The following is a 22946-nucleotide window of genomic DNA, read 5'->3' as shown; positions in this document are numbered from 1 at the left end:
AACATATCCCTCCAAACTGACAATATCCCAAACCCCTCCTTTAAAGTGCAAGCATTGTACTTCCCATTTCCAGGACTCAAGTCCGACTACATGAAAATAACCGGTTTCCCTGAATCCCTTCACTAAATATTACCCTGCTCACACTCCAACAGATCATCAGGTCCCAAGTATCATTCGTTTCCATTCACTCCTATCTAACACGCTCATGCACGCTTGCTGGAAGTCCAAGCCCCTAGCCCACAAAACCTCCTTTACTCCCTCTTTCCAACCCTTTCGAGGACAACCCCTACCCCCTCCTTCCTTCCCCTATAGATTTATATGCTTTCCATGTCATTCTACTTTGATCCATTCTCTCTAAATGACCAAACCACCTCAACAAACCCTCTTCTGCCCTCTGACTAATGCTTTTATTAACTCCACACCTTCTCCTAATTTCCACACTCTGAATTTTCTGCATAATATTTACACCACACATTGCCCTTAGACAGGACATCTCCACTGCCTCCAACCATCTCCTCGCTGCTGCAGTTACCACCCAAGCTTCACATCCATATAAGAGTGTTGGTACTACTATACTTTCGTACATTCCCTTCTTTGCCTCCATAGATAACGTTTTTTGACTCCACATATACCTCAACGCACCACTCACCTTTTTTCCCTCATCAATTCTATGATTAACCTCATCCTTCACAAATCCATACGCCGACACGTCAACTCCCAAGTATCTGAAAACATTCACTTCTTCCATACTCCTCCTCCCCAATTTGATATCCAATTTTTCTTTATCTAAATCATTTGATACCCTCATCACCTTACTCTTTTCTATGTTCACTTTCAACTTTCTACCTTTACACACATTTTCAAACTCATCCACTAACCTTTGCAATTTTTCTTTAGAATCTCCCATAAGCACAGTATCATCAGCAAAAAGTAACTTTGTCAATTCCCATTTTGAATTTGATTCCCCATAATTTAATCCCACCCCTCTCCCGAACACCCTAGCATTTACTTCTTTTACAACCCCATCTATAAATATATTAAACAACCATGGTGACATTACACATCCCTGTCTAAGACCTACTTTTACAAGGAAGTATTCTCCCTCTCTTCTACACACCCTAACCTGAGCCTCACTATCCTCATAAAAGCTCTTTACAGCATTTAGTAACTTACCACCTATTCCATATACTTGCAACATCTGCCACATTGCTCCTCTATCCACTCTATCATATGCCTTTTCTAAATCCATAAATGCAATAAAAACCTCCCTACCTTTATCTAAATACTGTTCACATATATGCTTCAATGTAAACACTTGATCTACACATCCCCTACCCACTCTGAAGCCTCCCTGCTCATCCGCAATCCTACATTCTGTCTTACCTCTAATTCTTTCAATTATAACCCTACCGTATACTTTTCCTGGAATACTCAGTAAACTTATTCCTCTATAATTTTTACAATCTCTATTGTCCCCTTTCCCTTTATATAAAGGGAATATACATGCTCTCTGCCAATCCCTAGGTACCTTCCCCTCTTTCATACATTTATTAAACAAAAGTACCAACCACTCCAACACTACATCCCCCCCTGCTTTTAACATTTCTGTCATGATCTCATCAGTTCCAGCTGCTTTACCCCCTTTCATTTTACGTAATGCCTCACGTACCTCCACCACACTTACATTCTGCTCTTCTTCACTCCTAAAAGATGGTATACCTCCCTGGCCAGTGCATGAAATTACCTCCTCCCTTTCTTCCTCAACATTTAAAAGTTCCTCAAAATATTCTCGCCATCTACCTAATACCTCCCTCTCCCCATCTACTAACTTCCCTACTCTGTTTTTAACTGACAAATCCATACTTTCCCTAGGCTTTCTTAACTTGTTTAACTCACTCCAAAATTTTTTCTTACTTTCATTAAAATTTCTTGACAGTGCCTCTCCCACTCTATCATCTGCTCTCCTTTTGCACTCTCTCACCACTCTCTTCACCTTTCTTTTACTCTCCATATACTCTGCTCTTCTTATAACACTTCTGCTTTGTAAAAACCTCTCGTAAGCTACTTTTTTCTCTTTTATCACACCCTTTACTTCATCATTCCACCAATCACTCCTCTTTCCTCCTGGGCCCACCCTCCTATAACCACAAACTTCTGCCCCACATTCTAATACTGCATTTTTAAAACTATTCCAACCCTCTTCAACCCCCCCCACTACTCATCTTTGCACTAGCCCACCTTTCTGCCAATAGTCACTTATATCTCGCCCGAACTTCCTCCTCCCTTAGTTTATACACTTTCACCTCCCTCTTACTTGTTGTTGCCACCTTCCTCTTTTCCCATCTACCTCTTACTCTAACTGTAGCTACAACTAAATAATGATCCGATATATCAGTTGCCCCTCTATAAACATGTACATCCTGGAGCCTACCCATCAACCTTTTATCCACCAATACATAATCTAACAAACTACTTTCATTACATGCTACATCATACCTTGTATATTTATTTATCCTCTTTTTCATAAAATATTATTTTTTTTATTACCAAATTTCTTTCTACACATAGCTCAATTAAAGGTTCCCCATTTACATTTACCCCTGGCACCCCAAATTTACCTACTACTCCCTCCATAACATTTTTACCCACTTTAGCATTGAAATCCCCAACCATCATTACTCTCACACTTGATTCAAAACTCCCCACGCATTCACTCAACATTTCCCAGAATCTCTCTCTCTCCTCTACACTTCTCTCTTCTCCAGGTGCATACACGCTTACTATAACCCACTTTTCACATCCAATCTTTATTTTACTCCACATAATCCTTGAATTTATACATTTGTAGTCCCTCTTTTCCTGCCATAGCTTATCCTTCAACATTATTGCTACTCCTTCTTTAGCTCTAACTCTATTTGAAACCCCTGACCTAATCCCATTTATTCCTCTCCATTGAAACTCTCCCACCCCCTTCAGCTTTGTTTCACTTAAAGCCAGGACATCCAGTTTCTTCTCATTCATAACATCCACAATCATCTCTTTCTTATCATTTGCACAACATCCACGCACATTCAGACTTCCCACTTTGACAATTTTCTTCTTCTTATTCTTTTTAGTAATCTTTACAGGAAAAGGGGTTACTAGCCCATTGTTCCCGTCATTTTAGTTGACTTTTACAACACACATGGCTTACGGAGAAAAGATTCTTATTCCACTTCCCCATGGATATAAAAGGAAAAGTAATAAGACCAAGAACTATTAAGATAAAATCAAAGAAAACTCAGATGAGTGTGTATAAATAAATATGTACATGTATGTGTAGTGTGACCTAAGTGTAAGTAGAAGTAGCAAGACATGCCTGTAATCTTGCATATTTATTAGATAGACAAAAGACACCAGCAATCCTACCATCATGTAAAACAATTACAGGCTTTCGTTTTACACTCACTTGGCAGGATGGTAGTACCTCCCTGGGTGGTTGCTGTCTACCAACCTACTACCATATTATTATATTATTATATTATATTATATATTATTATATGTGGCATGGTTATTTACTTGTCCAACATTTAGAACTAATACCTTATATAATCAAAAAAGGCATAATTCCAACAAAAATAATACTGAGAAAACTAATACCTTAACAGTTCCAAGGTCTTCCAGTGATATTATAATTGCCCTATAAAAGTTCAGGTCTTCTTCATAAAGGGCAATGACTGGAGCACGAATGGTTATATTTTCTTCTGGAATAATGTAGCGTGTTCCAAGGGGACCGCTATAAAACTCTCTGTGGAATACAGTATAATTAAACAAAATTTCATTTCAATGACTAAGGTATATAAATTGGAAATACAGGTCTCCCTCAACATTCGCGAGGGTTAGGGGATCAAGAGCCTCGCAAATGTTGAAAAACCGTGAATGTTTGGTGCCCCAATATATTGCAGGGAAATATATTACAATACTGCTTCCTTAACTTGTTGAACAATGAATAATCATAAAATACATGAAAACGTCATAAATTGTACTAAATATATACAGTGGACCCCCGGTTAACGATATTTTTTCATTCCAAAAGTATGTTCAGGTGCCAGTACTGACCGAATTTGTTCCCATAAGGAATATTGTGAAGTAGATTAGTCCATTTCAGACCCCCAAACATACACGTACAAACGCACTTACATAAATACACTTACATAATTGGTCGCATTGGGAGGTGATCGTTAAGCGGGGGTCCACTGTACATGTTATGCTTTAATAACGTATGTTATTTAATAACATGTATGTTAATAACATGTATGTTATTAAATACCACAGACTCCACCACTGTCTCCACCAATGCCTCCACCACTGCGAGTCCCTACTACCCTCCCTCTGACCCCCGCAACTGGCAGCCAGCCCTCCCACCACTCAGTGTGGTGAGTGTTTTGTTTGTTCATTATTTGCTATTAAACTACAGAATAAATAATGTAAACCCATTCATGACTGCATATTGGAATGGCTATTAGGAAAGGTATTAGATGGTGACATCATGTGTTTACTCTTGAACACAGCAAAGAATCGAACATTTCTGCTATTGCTAATAATAACAATAGTAATAATAATAATAATAATAATAATAATAATAATAATAATAATAAATACGATATAATTGAAGAAGGAAATTGTACAAAAATACGAGGGAGTGGTTGACACATCGTCAGTGTGACTTTGTTTATGCTGGAGTGAACATTAGTCTCCCTGCTCTTCCAAACATTTCACAATAATTCAGCAGTTGAGGCAGTGGTATTTAATAACATACATGTTATAAATAATAATAGTACATATTATTAATAACATGTATTATTATTAACATGTATGTTATTAAATACCATTGCCTCAATCACTGCCTCTACCACTCCAGTCACACTCAATCTACAAGCACCAAACACAATGAATTTTTGTGAAATGTTTGGGAGAGCAGGGAGACTAATGTTGACTCCAGCATAAACAAAGTCACACTGACGATATGTCAACCACTCCCTCGTATTTTTGTACAATTTCCTTCTTCAATTATATCATATTTATTATTATTATTATTATTATTATTATTATTATTACTATTGTTATTATTAGCTGTAGCAGAAATGTTTAATTCTTTGCAGTGTTCAAGAGTAAACACATGATGTCACCGTCTAATACCTGTCCGAATAGCCATTCCAATATGCAGTCATGAATGGGTTTACATTATTTATACTGTAGTTTAATAGCAAATAATGAACAAACAAAACACTCACCACACTGAGTGGTGGAAGGGCTGGCTGCCAGTTGCGAGGGTCGGAGGGAGGGTAGTAGGGACTCGCAGGTGGCGGGAAACTTAAATATGATTTGGCGGCTGGGAATTTGGTGGCTGGGAATTTGGCGGTTAGGAATTCGCGAATGTGTGAAGCCCGTGAAAGTTGAAAACGTGAATGTTGAGGGAGACCTATATACCAAGTTGCCATTTTAATCTTGTACAGTGGAACTCTGGTTTTCAAACTTAATCCATTCCAGAAGTTCATTCTAAAACTGAAAAGTGCAAAAACTGAATCAATTTTTCCCATAAGAAGTAATGTAAATACAATTAATCCGTTCCAGACACTCTCTTAGAGTCAATTCAGTGTCCGAGGTCACTTCAAAGCACCTTTGAAACATTGCTTTGGTGTAGAGTTTTTTGAAGTTTGAAATGACCTGCTGGTCCATGGGCTGGATGAGTGAAGTGGTGTTAGGAGGCAAGAACTTCACTGTTATAAAACTGAAGTCCCTAAACAATTGGTCTTCCAGGTCTGGAGGATGAGTAGGAGCATTGTCCAGTACCAGGAAGCACTTGAGTGGCAATTTATTTTCCAGGAGGTATTTTTTCACACTCAGGCCAAACACATCATGGACCCACTCTTTGAAAATTTGCCTAGTGACCCATGCACTTACAATTTACTCTTGAATACACTCTTTTTCTTCACATGGGATGGGAAAATTCTAGTGAAGAAAACAAATGTAGGCCAACTGTATATGTACTATCACAATTGAGAATGAACTATCACGATTCCTTTGGGATACTAATCTTACAGAGACTGATTAAACAATGTCTAAACCAAAAGCCTACTTTGTAGTGTATGTTTTGCTCCATTACCTCAGTATATGTGATATTACTAGTGAGAATTAGCCACCTTATGTTATGCATTTTTCTTAAATTACTATTCCTTGCTTAAATTTTGCCTAATAAATATTATCTGTCCATTTTGCAACCCCATTTTTTAAATACTATTAATTACTATTACTTCCTAAAAATTTTGTTTAATACCATATTTGCTATCAGTCCTTTCTACTTTTGTAAATTTTTTTACAGAGTATTAATTACCATTACTTGCTAAAAACTTGTTTCAATACCACATTTATTATCAGTCCATTCTACTTTATACAATTAATCACTATATTCTCTTTACTTTTAAATACTTAGTATTGCCTTTATAAGAACATAAGAACATAAGAAAGAGCACTGCAGCAGGCCTACTGACCCATGCGGAGCAGGTCCATGTCCCCCCCCCCGGATTAGACCAATGACCCCCCCCCCCCAGATTAGCCCAATAACCCACCCAGTCTGATCATCTCCACTCAAGGATGGAGCACTGCACCAGACCCAGCAGCACAAGCTAGTCAGGTCCAACTCACACCCACCCACACCCACTCATGTATTTATCTAACCTATTTTTAAAACTACACAATGTTTTAGCCTCAATAACTGTACTCGGGAGTTTGTTCCACTCATCCACAACTCTATTACCAAACCAGTGCTTTCCTATATCCTTTCTGAATCTGAATTTTTCCAACTTGAAACCATTGCTGCGAGTCCTGTCTTGGCTGGAAATTTTCAGCACGCTATTTACATCCCCTTTATTTATTCCTGTTTTCCATTTATACACCTCGATCATATCACCCCTAATTCTACGCCTTTTGAGAGAGTGCACATTCAGGGCCCTCAGTCTATCCTCATAGGGAAGATTTCTGATACATGGGATCATCTTTGTCATCCTCCTCTGTACGTTTTCCAGAGCATTTATATTCATTCTGTAATGCGGTGACCAGAACTGAGCAGCATAGTCTAAATGAGGCCTAACCAAGGATATATAGAGGTGAAGAACAACCTGAGGCCTTCTATTATTTATACTTCTAGATATGAAGCCAAGAATTCTGTTAGCTTTACTGCGAACACTAATGCACTGTTGTCTTGGTTTTAAATTACTGCTAACCAGAACTCCTATATCCTTTTCGCAATCAGTAGTATTAAGATCTACATTATTTAGTTTATATGTGGCATGGTTATTTACCTGTCCAACATTTAGAACTTTGCATTTGTCAATATTAAACTGCATCTGCCACTTCTCCGACCATTGCATCAGTCTATTCAAATCATCCTGGAGTGCTCTAGTGTCCTCATTAGAATGAATTGGACATCCTATTTTGGTGTCATCAGCAAATTTGCTTATGTCGCTATTTATTCCCTCATCTATGTCGTTTATGTAAATTGTGAACAACGGGCCCAACACTGACCCCTGAGGAACACAGCTCGTGATGTGCCCCCATTCTGATTTCTCCCCATTTATGCAAACTCTCTGCTGTCTGTCAGCTATGCCTCTACCCAGGAAAAAATTTCTCCTCCTATTCCATGTGCCTTAAGTTTCCTCAATAGCCTCTGGTGTGGAACTCTATCAAAAGCCTTACTGAAGTCCATATACACAATATCATATTCATTACCATGATCTACCTCCTCAAACACCTTAGTGAAAAAAGTTAGTAAATTCTTAAGACAGGAACGCCCTTTTGAGATTCATTAATCATGTTGAGATTCATTAATCAATCTGTGCCTGTCAAGATGGCTACGAATTGCTTCAGCAATTATTGGTTCCATAAATTTTCCCACTATGGAGGTAAGGCTTATTGGTCTATAGTGCGAAGCCAAGGACCTGTCACCTGATTGTAAATAGGTATTACATTTGCCATTTTCCGCTTATCAGGCACTATGCCAGTTTGTAGTGATATGTTAAAAAAATTAGCCAAAGGTATGCTAAGTTCCTCTTTACATTCCTTTAACACCCTTGTAAACAGTTCATCAGAGCCTGGGGATTTGTTAGGTTTTAGTTTCTCTATTTGTCTGAGGACCATGTCACTAGTTACCGCAATCATACATAGTTTATTATCATCCTGTTCTACATAATCTATTATTTCAGGAATATCGCTAGTATTTTCCTGGGTGAAAACTGAGAGGAAGTAGGTATTTAGAATTTCACACATATCCTTATCACTGTCAGTGATCTGACCAGAGTTAATCTTAAGTGGGCCAATCTTGTCCCTAATCTTACTTCTGTATACCTGAAAGAATCCTTTAGGGTTAATCTTTAAATCCCTTGTGACCTTAGCCACATAATCCCTTTTTGCTTTTCTTATTCCTTTCTTTATTTCTCTCTTTAATTGAATATACTGATTTCTTAACTGCCCATCCCCTCTTTTGATACGCCTATATATGCCTCTCTTTTGACCAATGAGATGTTTTAATCTATTGTTTATCCATTTGGGATCATTTTTGTTAGATCTAATTTCTCTACTCGGAACAAAAGTTGTCTGGGCAGCTAGAACTATGCTCTGAAAAACGTCATATTGGCAACCAAGATCACCTACCTGACCCATAGTCAGGGCATCCCAATTTAGCCCACCCAGGTAATTTTTCAGTCCCATGAAGTCGGTCAAGCGAAAATCTGGCACAGAGATTTGATTGCAGTTATCTGGGTAATTCCATGATATATTAAAACTAAGTGATTTGTGATCACTTTCCCCAAGCTCATCATTAACCTCAAGATTATTAATTAGTGAATCTTTGTTGGCAAGAACCAAGTCAAGCAGATTGTTTCCTCTAGTTGGTTGTCACAACCTGTTCTAAAAAGCAATCCTGAATCATATCAAGAAAGTCACTAGACTCAAGATTTCCTGTCATATTGTTCCAATCAATTTGTCTAAAGTTAAAATCTCCCATTCTAACAACATTTTCATATCTAGATGCCTTATGAATTTCGTCCCATAACAGCTTACTGCCCTCCCTATCAAGGTTTGGGGGCCTATAAATCACACCCAAAATTAATTTGTCATGTCCTTGAGAAACTGTAGCCAAACAGATTCTGTGTTCGATGTCTCTAATCTTATATCATGTCTAAGACAACAATTTAAATTTTCTCTGACATACATCGCCACCCCACCACCCTTCCTGTTGACCCTGTCAGTGTGGAATAGTTTATAATCCTGTATGTTGCATTCAGAAGGCATTTCTCTATCTTTCAGGTTGAACCAGGTCTCTGTTATACCAATAATATCTATATTACCTACACTTGCAAGTAATCTTAGCTCATCTATCTTATTTCTTAGACTCCTACTATTTGTATAGTAAACTTTAAGGGAGCTAATCACTCGTTGCCCTCTACTATCCCTCTTTGTTTGTTGATCAATTGATTTGCCATTACTAGCAACTTTATTTTGAATATTGTCTTTTAAACATATCCCTGAGGTATCCTGGTAATAACTGCTGTTTTTAACCCTAATGCTGCAGCCTGATTGTTTCCCACAAACACCCATACCTCTATAATCTATCAGTTTAAATTCCTGGACAAGTCATCAATTACCCTCTCAATTAAATTGGCTAATGCAACCACTCCATCCCCAGAGAGATGAACCCCATCCCTTGCATACATATCACATTTGTCAAAGAATAGGTCCCAGTTATCAATGAATGGGATTGCAAGTTCCTTGCAGTACCTGTCTAGCCAGCAATTTATACCAATTGCCCTAGACATCCATCCATTGCCCGCTCCCTTTCTAGGCAAGATGCTACATATGACTGGGATCCCTCCCTTAGACCTAACTACTTCTATGGCTAACCTGTACTTATCCAGCAGCTCCTCTCTCCTGCCCTTCCCAATGTCATTACCCCAGCACTAAGACAGATAATGGGCTTGTTCCCATTACCTGCCATAATATTATCCAACCTGCTGACTATGTCACCAACACCAGCTCCAGGAAGACACACTCTCTGTCTGACCTTTCTGTCTCTGTTACAAAATGCATAGTCCATATATCTTACCTGAGAATTGCCTACTATTAAAATATTCTTACCTTGATTAGCAGGGGAATCAGTGGTACCTTCAACCTCACTAACCACTGAAGTACACTCGTCTTGGAGAACAGAGAATCGATTTCCTACCTTCACATCTTCTCTATTAACTCTCCTCATCCTCCTTCTTCCTGAACTGTGAACCACTTGCCACTTAGAGTGGCTGCCACTATCACTGCTGGCGACCATTCCTTCCTTACCAGCTAAATCCTTCTCACACTCACTCCCAAACTCATCTATGCGAAGCTTCAGTCTCCTATTTTCCTCCTGAAGAAGTAGAATCTTCTTCAACACTTAAACCTGAGATTCTAAAACACTACAACAAGCCATGGTGCTTGGTAACAGCCCATGCTAACTCCCAAGAGCTTAGGCAGGTAGGACCGCAGGTGACCACTGGCCTCAGCGTACTGACCACTGACCTCAGCGTAATATTTCTACCAGTGCAATACTGAATCCTAATAGTTGTTCATAAAAATTTATAACTTGTAATAGAAATTATTTCTTTTTTAATATTTTTTAACTAATATTACTTGCTTAAATTTTGTTCAACACAATATTTACTATCAGTCCATTTTACTTTTGTACAATTGATCACTACATTCTCTCTCTTTATTTCTATTGTTTTATTTTTAATTTACCATTACTTGCTTACTATTATAAACTATTATTATAGTACTGACAACCAGTGCAATATTATATTGTCAAACTTGTGCCATAATAAGAGTTAGCATTATCCCTGTATTTTATAATTACTTATTTTAATCTATTATTATAAACTATTATTTTTGTTTTCTCTTATTTTTCTTTTATAACTACCATTACCTGCAGACTTTTAATTTAATTATTACTTCAAGTACTAAGCAATTTTATTGTGTTCAGTAAACTTCTATTCTAAATCTACAACTTTTGTCAAACCCTCAAATAATAACAGTTCAATATAAAAAATCATCAAATCTGCACCATATTAAGAGTGAACTGTATCCCTATATTTTTCAAAAAAAAAAACTACTACAGGTCCGCCATCACAAATCCGGCAATCAAAAGACCTGCAAAAACCCCCTCACAGTGATAAACATCTAGAGAGTACCACAGTCAAAAATTGGGAAACGTGATAACTGATGCACATATGAACAAAGACCACTTGCTGCTCACAGGAGATTTCAGCATAAATCTATTACATGACCAGGACCCACAAGTAACTGAATTCACAAACACTATAAGCAACTGCATGTTGCTGCCAACAATAACAAAACCTACAAAAATCTCCTTATTAGACCACATCTGGACTAACACCATATCCCCTTTAAAATCAGGCATAATCACAGACAACACCACAGGTCACTACCTTATCTCTCATAACCAAACTAGGCAAATTGCCCCAAGACACTATTAAAGTTACCTTCCGATTACATAACGAGACAGCTGTTAATAACTTTATAATAGCTATGAATAACATCGACTGACATAATGAGCTTGAAACATATACAGATATGGATAAATGTTATAATAATTTTCTAAAAAAAAAAAAAAAACTACCTCTATAATAAGCATTGCCCTAAAAAACTAAATAGATCACAGCTAAGAGACTAAACAGTCCATGGCTAACACCCAGCATCCTCAACTCCATTAACACAAAGCACCTATGTGAAAAACAGTACAGAATGGGTCAACTAACTAGAGACCATTCTAAACGTTACTCATCAATCCTTACCAGCCTGATAAGGTGGTCAAAAAAATTGTATTATGAAAACAGATTACATAACATAAAGGGTGATATGAAAAAGACCTGGAAAACCCTATCTGAAATTCTAGGAACTATAGAGATATCCAAAAACAAAATCAAATTAACAAAATCTGACAACAGCAAATGGACTCAATGTTATCTTCTCCACCATAGGAAAGAATCTAGTGAGCAAAATCCCAATGTCAAACACCCGTCCATCAGGCAACCTCACGGGCACCTACCCGAATACACTATTCCTAGCCCCAACCAGCCCAACAGAAGTCTTGCTCATCATCAACACCCTTAAAAACAAGGCAGGAGAGACAAATAACTTACCAGCTTTTATATACAAAAAAGCTTCACTAATAATTGCAACACTCTTTAACAAATCCATTGAATCCTCCACTTTCCCAGCAATTCTCAAAATAGCAAGGGTCAACCCGATCCACAAAGGAGGTGATCAAGGAGACTTGAATAACTATAGACCAATTACTAACTTACCTCTGATCTCTAAAATCTTTGAAAAATTAATTCATAGACAGATCTATTCCTACCTTGTCTCACACAACATACTAAACCCCTATCAGTTTGGATTCAGGAATAATAAAAGCACAAATGATGCTATCATACACATGCTAGAACTAACATACACTCCTCAGGGAATCTTCAGTGATTTACATAAAGCTTTTGATACTGTCGACCATGATTTGCTGCACATTAAATTAACACATTATGGTATAAGAGGGCACTCCTTCAGCTACATAGTCATACCTTAGTAACAGAAGCCATTATGTGTACACAAATGGAGCAAACTCTTCCACTCAACCAACCACAGTCGGTGTTCCACAAGGAAGTGTCCTTGGCCCACTGACAGAGGCAGATTGAGACACGGAGTGGCGGCGTCTGATATGTCCTATGTCCGGAACAAGGTCCAATATCCGGAACAAAATTTTGCAGAAAAAACAGTTCTAAAACCGAATTGTCCGATACCTGGAATGTGTGAAAACCGGAGTTCCACTGTATTTTTAACACCGGTTGTCTCCCATTGAGGAAGAGTAACCCAAAAAAGAACACACACTTAGACCATCATTCGCTCCATCACTGTACTGCCAGAGGGGTGATGATATTACAGCTCAAATGCCCATCCAATATTCCTGCCCCTCCCTCAGAATGCAGGCACTGTACATTCCACTTCCAGGACTCAAGTCTGGGTAACTGGTTTTCCTGAATCTCTTCATAAATGTTACCTTGCTCACCCTCCAACAGTACATCAGGTCATAAAATACTGTACCACTAGACTCCACTCCTATTTAACATGCTCTCACACACCTGTTGGATGTCTAAGCCTCTCACATACAAAACCTCCAACCATTCCTAGAACGACCCTTAGATATGGATCAATTATATTAGGGTGATTGAGGAAGGAATCCCTAATCTACTGTACTAGCAAAACAAAAGTGGGGAAAAATACTGTTGTGGCAATTACCTTCAAATCTTGTCAGTTGTTCTTCCTGCATGTCCATATATCAAAATATGAAAAACTCTTCACTGCCTGTACTTCCACATTATTTCTCCCTCATTCCCTCACCACTTCTCAGCCTCCCAACCACACCTCATACAATATACACCTACCATTCGACTTACGACCAAGTTCGGTTCCGAGAAACCAGTCGTAAGTTGAAATGGTCGTAAGTCGAACTTTACTACTGAATATCAACAAAACATTTTTGTAATGACTTTATTTTATTGTTTTATTTTGGTACTTCATGTTTTACTTTACTTTTTATGCTGTAAGTACTGTATTTTATACTGTAAGGTTTAGGATACACAGTGTACAACACAAATAGTTGTTTATTTTCCAGAAATTTGGCATAAAAAACACGGTCGTAAGTCGAGCAGGTCGTAAGTCGGATAGTAGGTGTATAATGCTAAACAGAATTATGAATATACAGTTGACCCTCAACTAACGGCGGCATTAAGTAAGGGCAATTTCGTCTAACGGCACTTTTTGCCATAGAAAAAATGCCTTAACCAATGGCAAAAAACTTAACCAACAACGTTCGTCCGGAACATGTCCCCAGCCACTCCAAGACTCAGTGTGCCATTGTTTACAAGTTGTTGCGGTCAGTTTCAACGTGTGCCTCCCATACATTTTGGATTATTCCACTGTTTCTAATGCTTGTAACCGCTAAATAAGCCACCATGGGCCCCAAGAAAGCTTCTAGAGCCAGCCCTTGGGTAGAGGATGTGGGAAACACGATAGAATTCAAGAAAAAGTTTGTAGAAAAATACGAAAGTGGTGGTGGTAGAGGGTGGTAGTGATGGTGGTAGAGGGTGGTACTGGTAGTGATGGTGGTAGAGGGTGGTACTGGTTGTGATGGTGGTAGAAGGTGGTAGTGATGGTGGTAGAGGGTGGTACTGGTTGTGATGGTGGTACTGGTTGTGATGGTGGTACTGGTTGTGATGGTGGTAGAGGGTGGTCCAGTGATTCTCAAGCTGGTCCTAGTGGCTTTAAAAACCAAGAAGGGAGGTAACCCCACCAAAGGACTTGGTACCTGAAGTCTTTATGGAAGGGGATTCTCCTTCCAAGCAATAGACAATCCTGAATCTCCCCTGCTGCTGGTACATCACTCATCAACAACTCCATAATAAAGGTAAGTGGTATTCAATTATTGTTTATTTTGCATGTCCCATTCCTTTCCATATAAGGAAATGTATATTTTGTGTAAAAAAAAAATTTCAGACTTTGGGGTATCAGGCATGGATTAATTCTATTTCCATTATTTCTTATGCGGAAAATTAACTCAACCAACGGCAATTTCAACCAACGGCAAGCCCTCTGGAACAGATTAGTGCCATTGGTTGAGGGTCCACTGTAATAGTAATGCAGAATGAAAACTAAGCAATTCTATGGTACCTGTCTGTCACCATGTTTAGCAGCCTTGGTGGGGAGGGAACTCAATAAGTCTGTAACCTAGAAGTAATTACCTTTCAGCCACTACCTATAGTGCCCTCAGGAGCAACAAGATCATGATTTATGCAGGTACTTCCTGCCTTGTCAGTGATCAGCTGTTCCAGGTAAATTTTATAGTGTTTTGACTTATCTTGATGCTAGCTGGCTCATTTCCAGAACTACTTTTATCATGTTGAATTTTATCAGATACAGCATCTTTCTATAAGAGTAGTCCCTATACTTAGCATTTAATTAAAGTATGGTGTGTTGTCATAGTGCATTCTTTTTACACAATAAAAATGTCTCAAAAGTAGTAATAAAAATACTCCAAACTGAGATAGTGCTAGTCTTATATATATTCAATGCCAAAAAGTTTGCTTTTATTAGAATGTGCCACTGTATTACAGCCATTACTGAAATTTAACATAAGGCCAACACAAAATGAATATGAATGAACATTTTACCTTACAAAACCAGCATTTTACATGTAAGAGAAAAAAATATGAAAAACTGCATTGCAATGAGGGGTACAAAATAAAAATTATCCAAAGAAACCTGAAGTTCATATAATACTAATGCAAACTCTCTACCTGTATTGGTAAAAGATGAAAGAGAATGAATATAGTTTTTTTTCTTTAACCCTTTGACTGTTTTCGACGTATAAATACGTCTTACGAGCCAATGTCTCTGACGTATATACATGTATACTCAATAATTCTAGCGGCTTCAAATCAAGCGGGAGAAAGCTGGTAGGCCCACATGTGAGAGAATGGGTCTGTGTGGTCAGTGTGCACCACATAAAAAAAATCCTGCAGCACACATTGCGTAATGAGAAAAAAAAAAACTGATCGTTTTTTGGAATAAAACGCCGACTTTGAGGTGTATTTTCGTATAGTATTTATCGCTGTATTCGCGTTTTCATGGTCTTAGGTGATAAAATGGAAAACATGTTACAGAAATAGAGATGATTTTCATTACTTTGACGATGAAAACGACCTTGAAACTGAGCTCAAAGTAGCGGAAATGTTCGATTTTTACCAATGTTCAGGAGTAAATAAATCACACCACACGTCCAATACACGTCAACTGGGGAGTCTAATATTCTTTCAGTAGTGCACTGATATTATTTATACCATTTTTACAATAATGCAGTAGTCTGCATAACAGTAAATTTTGTATTTTTTTGTATGCATAAAAAATCAAAATAGAAAGCAATAATAATATAAGAGGGGCCTAGAGATGTGACTAATGAACAGAGCATATGTTATTTTAGTGCCACGAATGTCTACCTTGTTTATTGTGGACCCTATTTTGAAATTGGCATCTTTTTTAGTTTGCGTGAAATTGGCCAAATTGCCAATTTCTGACCACCATATTGGGTAGTCCCAATTAGTAAATGGGAGGTTTCTTGTACTCAGCTGATAGATAAAATGGAGTTCTAAAGAAATAGCTATGAGTTTGGTCAACTGGAACAATGGAATTGGCTGAAAATAGGGCTCAAAGTCGGCGAAATCGCTGATACACATATGTCGCCGAGACCACTAACTTCGCGGGAGCATAATTCCATGAGTTTTCGACCAAATTTCGAACTTTTGGTGTCATTACCATCGGGAAAAGATTCTCTATCATTTCATAAGAAAAAATAATTTTTTTTTTCAAAAATTGAGCGACATAGAATGACAGTTTCAGAAAGGGGCCTGAAACAGTCAAAGGGTTAAACACCAGTCATCTCCCACGAATATGAGAAGACAAAATTACTATTCATCCTTTCCCCCCTGAATATCAATAAATCAAACTCACTATATCTTACACAATAGCCAAGCAAATACATTTAAAAATTTTAATCCATACTACCCAAAACATATAAATAAAACACAAGGGTTATTATAAAGCTTACAACATGCAGTCCATAAGAGAATCTAAGGCCTGTGACGTATTGATCCCTCGGTGAATAACCCAAAAATGGCTTGGGGTAAACACTTCTCCAACAACCAAATCTACTGCCTGCCCAACTGGCAAAAGAGCACTGACATCTAATCTTTTGTAAATGTCCTGAACACCTGCAACATTCACAGGACAAGACAATGGTTCAATCTGAAAATTTGGAAATAAAATGATTTAACAAATTACAAAAAATTAAACTTCATATAAATATATACCGATATAACTGTATATAAGCCCAAAAGTTCATAATACATTCAACTTAATCTCCAACATTATTAACATTGATGATTATGTGCACTTGAATTGAGAATGTTGGAGATTAAGTTGAATGTGTTATGAACTTTTAATACAGTACTTTTAAGAATCTCTAATGGGTAACATTTTGATCTGAACCAGGACTGTAGAGCTAACAACCTCAAACACAGCTGAGAGAGAGTAAAATAAATTAAAGGTCAACACTACTCATTTTAGGTTCATTAAGATTCCTGCCTTTCTAATATCTTAATGAGACATACACTGAGACAAATTTTATTCAGAAAATCTACAAATTATTTTACAGTAGTATAAATTTATACAATGGTTCTAAGGGCACAGAGAAAGTTTAAACACTCATTAGTGGAACATTATGAAGATTTATACTAGGACAACCCAGTAAAGTGAGAATGAGCTATTTCACAGTTGTGTGATAACATGGCAATGGTAGAAACAAATAATTATAAGGGTAGGCCCTACAATGGATCCTTGCAGTATTTGAATAAAAACAAAACTTGCCCTATCAAATTGTTTCATTAACAACCAACTTGTTTTGCATCTTTTAACTACTGTGTTTTCTACTCACATTTTGCCACTGATTCTTGATTCATCAAGAACTTCAGCAAATGTCTATGAAACATCAATCTTAAGCATGTCAGATGAGAAACCAAGTGCAATTATATTTGCATCTCTTGAAAACCAGGCTGATATTTGCACATTTTAATATGCTAACCTTCCTTTACATAAAAAATATTTTCTGAATACTGTAGTACAGTAGTTATTATAGCATTCAAATATTATAATTACATACTGTTTTTGTGTGAGCTTCTCAACTAACTGTGCTTTAGCTTTATATGTAACTTAACTTATAATACCTACATCAAATGCACATCAAATCCATATGTTAGTGGATGCCTATGGTCACCTGGTCTACCAATAGAATAAAGTAATATGCCAATGTATAACTATACCAAAGCACATAAATCCTTCACACTAAGCATCGAAGATAAATTACAACACTCACCGGTCTTGATGAGTGTGGAAAAAGTGACAAATTTGGCAGCACCATGATATTTCCACCATAATACTGAATAGTGACCACTTCTGGGTGAGCATTTAAGAGGGCTTCAAGTGTTCTGTAGCCATAGGTTTCATGGTTCAAATCATCTAATTCGGCACCATAAAACCCCTAAATAGATAAATAATCAATGATTCAGAGCACGAAAGTACTTAAAGAGAAGTCAGTCTTCATAATTTTCCAAAAAATTACAGCTATGTGCTTTCAACTTATTGTACAATATTTATGTATAATGAGTTGAAATATAACTATTACTATACAGTACTTATTATTCTTTTTAACAAAATGACCATCTCTTGCCAAGACAAGGAGAACCAAAGGCAAAAACATTCAGCAACACTCATTCAATCTCTATCTTTCCAGAAGTGTGTTGATATCATAATCATATTACCTCTCAACTTTAATTCCCCCATCTCTTTATTTCTACCTCCAGGACTTAAGTCCAGCTAACTAGTGTCCTTGAACTCTTTTATAAACATTATCCTGCTCACACTCCAGCAGCACATCCATTAAAAATATTTTTATTAACATGAATAATATAGGAAGGATAAACTGCAGAGTCACTCAAAGTGCTTAACAGAAAAGTTGCTGAATACGGGTTGGCCATCAATCACCTATCCAGCAATCAGTTATCCGGTTCCATCAGTAATCCGGCACTAATTTTGGCTAGCATAATTTCAAATTTCATCATTATACTGACTCAAATTTTACTATTATATTGACTCAGAAACTGTGTAGATGGTTGTAAATCCACAGCAGCAAGCCAGTGGAGGAGAAAGTAGTGATGAAAATGAGGAAGATGTAGCAGAAAGATTCTCTATTGATAGGTTAATCAAGTGTATTCTAACATAACCACTCTGTAATCCAGCAAACTCGCTAATCTGGCACACAACAGGTCCCAATGATGCCAGATTAGTGATGGCCGACCTGTACTGTAAAAAGAATGAGAAGGAAACAAAGAACAGTGCCTTGAACACTGCTCAGGTAGTAAGGCACAAAGCCATTTACTGTATTTTAAAACTTGTGAGATGGAAAGAGATCCTTCACAACAGTATAGCCTCTCCTCACTTAACGATGGAGTTTTGCTCCTAAAACCATGTCAGTAAACGAATTCATCACTAAGTGAGGAGCATACTATAATGGTAGTGGATTTGTGTCAATCTTTGATATTGTTTTAATGTCACCTTTGCACAATTTATAACATTTCTGGTATATTTTTAAATGTTTATACAGTAGTGTACTGTATATTTTAATACAGTGGTACTTACGAGTTTAATTCGTTCAGACCGAAACGTTGTCCTAAGCTCCTCTCTTCTATGTGTGGGTTATTTGTGTACCTAATGTAACATAATAATCAATATAAATAACATAGAAACATGATACATACTCTAGAATGAATAAAATATGTCATTATGTGATGAGTGGTAGTGGCCACTCCCAAGGTAAGTATTTCGCTCTGACCACATCTTCCCATTCTTGCCCTTCTAAGGTCTTATTACAAGAGAAAACAGTGTGTTTGTGAGGCTGACTTCACTAGATCACTAGTTTCTTAAGGAAAACACTGAAATAAAAGCAATTCTTTCATGTTTTCTATGATCTCATGCTTTAATTCAATGGACATCATCCTCGTCTTCTTCTCAGCACTGTCCTTTGCACTTATTTTCTTAGGATCCATGGTTAGAAGAGAGAAATATGGCAAAATAACTGCAAAAAAAAGCACAAAATGCTGGAATGCTGGGTGGATGTTGTGGCGTTTGATGTGCCAATTAGTGGCGGTGTATGAGAAGCTCGCTCGTAACTCGGATTTTGGCTTGCAACTCAAAATAAAAAATCGACCGAGCAACTGCTCATAACTCGGAAAACTCTTAAGTTGGGGCACTCATAAGTCAAGGTACCACCGTAAACAGAATAGAGGAAATCAGCTCTAATATACACCTATCATCCGACTTACGACCAAGCATGGTTCCGACCAACCGGTCGTAAGTCAAAATGGACGTAAGTCGAACCTTTGAAAATTGCCTACATACTGGGTAGGGCATAATGTCAAACATTTCCTACCTAAACTACCTAAATAGAACTGTAATGAAATGTACAATCATTATTTCATTCTTTTTACCATAATTTACTTTTTTTTTTTTTTTTTTTCAACAAGTCGGCCGTCTCCCACCGAGGCAGGGTGACTCAAAAAAGAAAGAAAATCCCCAAAAAGAAAATACTTTCATCATTCAACACTTTCACCTCACTCACACATTATCACTGTTTTTGCAGAGGTGCTCAGAATACAACAGTTTAGAAGCATATACATATAAAGATACACAACATATCCCTCCAAACTGCCAATATCCCAAACCCCTCCTTTAAAGTGCAGGCATTGCATTTCCCATTTCCAGGACTCAAGTCCAACTATATGAAAATAACCGGTTTCCCTGAATCCCTTCACTAAATATTACCCTGCTCACACTCCAACAGATCGTCAGGTCCCAAGTACCATTCGTCTCCATTCACTCCTATCTAACACGCTCACGCACGCTTGCTGGAAGTCCAAGCCCCTCGCCCAAAAAACCTCCCTTACCCTTTCCTTCCAACCCTTTCGAGGACGACCCCTGCCTTCCAACCCTTTCGAGGACGACCCCTTCCTTCCAACCCTTTCGAGGACGACCCCTACCCCGCCTTCCTTCCCCTGTAGATTTATATGCTCTCCATGTCATTCTACTTTGATCCATTCTCTCTAAATGACCAAACCACCTCAACAACCCCTCTTCTGCCCTCTGACTAATACTTTTATTAACTCCACACCTTTTCCTAATTTCCACACTCCGAATTTTCTACATAATATTTACACCACACATTGCCCTTAGACAGGACATCTCCACTGCCACCAACCGCCTCCTCGCTGCTGCATTTACCACCCAAGCTTCACATCCATATAAGAGTGTTGGTACTACTATACTTTCATACATTCCCTTCTTTGCCTCCATAGATAATGTTTTTTGACTCCACATATACCTCATATACCACATATAGTCGGACTTGAGTCCTGGAAATGGGAAGTACAATGCCTGCACTTTAAAGGAGGGGTTTGGGATATTGGCAGTTTGGAGGGATATGTTGTGTATCTTTATACGTATATGCTTCTAAGCTGTTGTATTCTGAGCACCTCTGCAAAAGCAGTGATAATGTGTGAGTGTGGTGAAAGTGTTGAATGATGATGAAAGTATTTTCTTTTTGGGGATTTTCTTTCTTTTTTTTGGGTCACCCTGCCTCGGTGGGAGACGACCGACTTGTTGAAAGAAAAAACAAAAAAAAAAAAAAACCTCAACGCACCACTCGCCTTTTTTCCTTCATCAATTCTATGATTAACCTCATCCTTCATAAATCCATCCGCCGACACGTCAACTCCCAAGTACAGTATCTGAAAACATTACTTCTTCCATACTCCTCCTCCCCAATTTGATATCCAATTTTTCTTTATCTAAATCATTTGATACCCTCATCACCTTACTCTTTTCTATGTTCACTTTCAACTTTCTACCTTTACACACATTCCCAAAATCATCCACTAACCTTTGCAATTTTTCTTTAGAATCTCCCATAAGCACAGTATCATCAGCAAAAAGTAACTGTGTCAATTCCCATTTTGTATTTGATTCCCCATAATTTAATCCCACCCCTCTCCTGAACACCCTAGCATTTACTTCTTTTACAACCCCATCTATAAATATATTAAACAACCATGGTGACATTACACATCCCTGTCTAAGACCTACTTTTACTGGGAAGTAGTCTCCCTCTCTTCTACACACCCTAACCTGAGCCTCACTATCCTCATAAAAACTCTTTACAGCATTTAGTAACTTACCACCTATTCCATATACTTGCAACATCTGCCACATTGCTCCCCTATCCACTCTATCATATGCCTTTTCTAAATCCATAAATGCAATAAAAACTGTTATCTTTATGTATTGTCGACACAGTGGAATGGGAGAATATCACTGGTAGTGTCATCCTGCCAGAATGTAGTATAACCTATACCCTAAGTAAAGAGAAACAACTCTGGAACATGTGTAATACGTATCCGGCTGGCCGGGTGGGTGGCCGGGTGATTGGTTGGTTGGCTGACTGAATGTGGCTGTCTGTCTGTCTCTCTCTCTGTATCTCTATCTCTCTCTCTCTCTCTCTCTGTATCTCTCTCTCTCTCTCACAGGTACACGTGAAGTTATCATACATAGTATAAATTACCTAGGATAACCCAAAAATCTAGACAAAGTGCCATACAGTGGATCTGTGCTCCAGTGCCCAAAATTAATACTAATTTTAATAATTATTATTATTATTATAACAATATTACATATGTACTAATATTAATTATTATTAATAATATAATATTATTAATATAATATTATTAATAATATAGACGAATTACACTCTTAATGAGTGGCTTTGAGACAGACAAGCAGACAGAAAGACAGACATGGGTAGACAGAGACACACAGGTAGACAGAAAGACAGACACACAGGTAGACAAAGACAGACACAGGTAGACAGAAAGACAGGCACAGGTAGACAGAGACAGACACAGGTAGACACACAGGTAGACAGAAAGACAGACACACAGGTAGACAGAAAGACAGACACACAGGTAGACAGAAAGACACATATAGGTAGACAGACACACACAGGCAGACAAAGACAGACACACAAGTAGATAGAAAGACAGACACACAGGTAGACAGGCACACAGGTAGACACAGGTAGACAGAAAGACAGACACACAGGTAGACAAAGACAGACACACAGGTAGACAGAAAGACACACAGGTAGACAG

At 37.8% G+C, this 22946-nt stretch overlaps 1 protein-coding gene across 7 annotated transcripts in view; it reads right to left on the bottom strand.

Moving 5' to 3' along the window:
* LOC128691368 (uncharacterized) overlaps nucleotides 1-22946 on the bottom strand; it is a 159608-nt gene that overhangs the window by 94004 nt on the left and 42658 nt on the right. For all 7 annotated transcript variants that reach the window (XM_070091558.1, XM_070091560.1, XM_070091556.1 and 4 more), the window contains 3 exons: nucleotides 18065-18229; nucleotides 16742-16938; nucleotides 3640-3787 (listed from right to left, as the gene is read on the bottom strand). In XM_070091558.1, the coding sequence (XP_069947659.1) occupies nucleotides 3640-3787; nucleotides 16742-16938; nucleotides 18065-18229 (510 nt within the window). The remainder of the gene's footprint in view (nucleotides 1-3639; nucleotides 3788-16741; nucleotides 16939-18064; nucleotides 18230-22946) is intronic.

The sequence above is a fragment of the Cherax quadricarinatus genome, chromosome 36, assembly GCF_038502225.1.
Source record: "Cherax quadricarinatus isolate ZL_2023a chromosome 36, ASM3850222v1, whole genome shotgun sequence".
Lineage (NCBI taxonomy): Eukaryota > Metazoa > Arthropoda > Malacostraca > Decapoda > Parastacidae > Cherax > Cherax quadricarinatus.
This window is presented reverse-complemented; position numbering and strand designations above follow the sequence as displayed.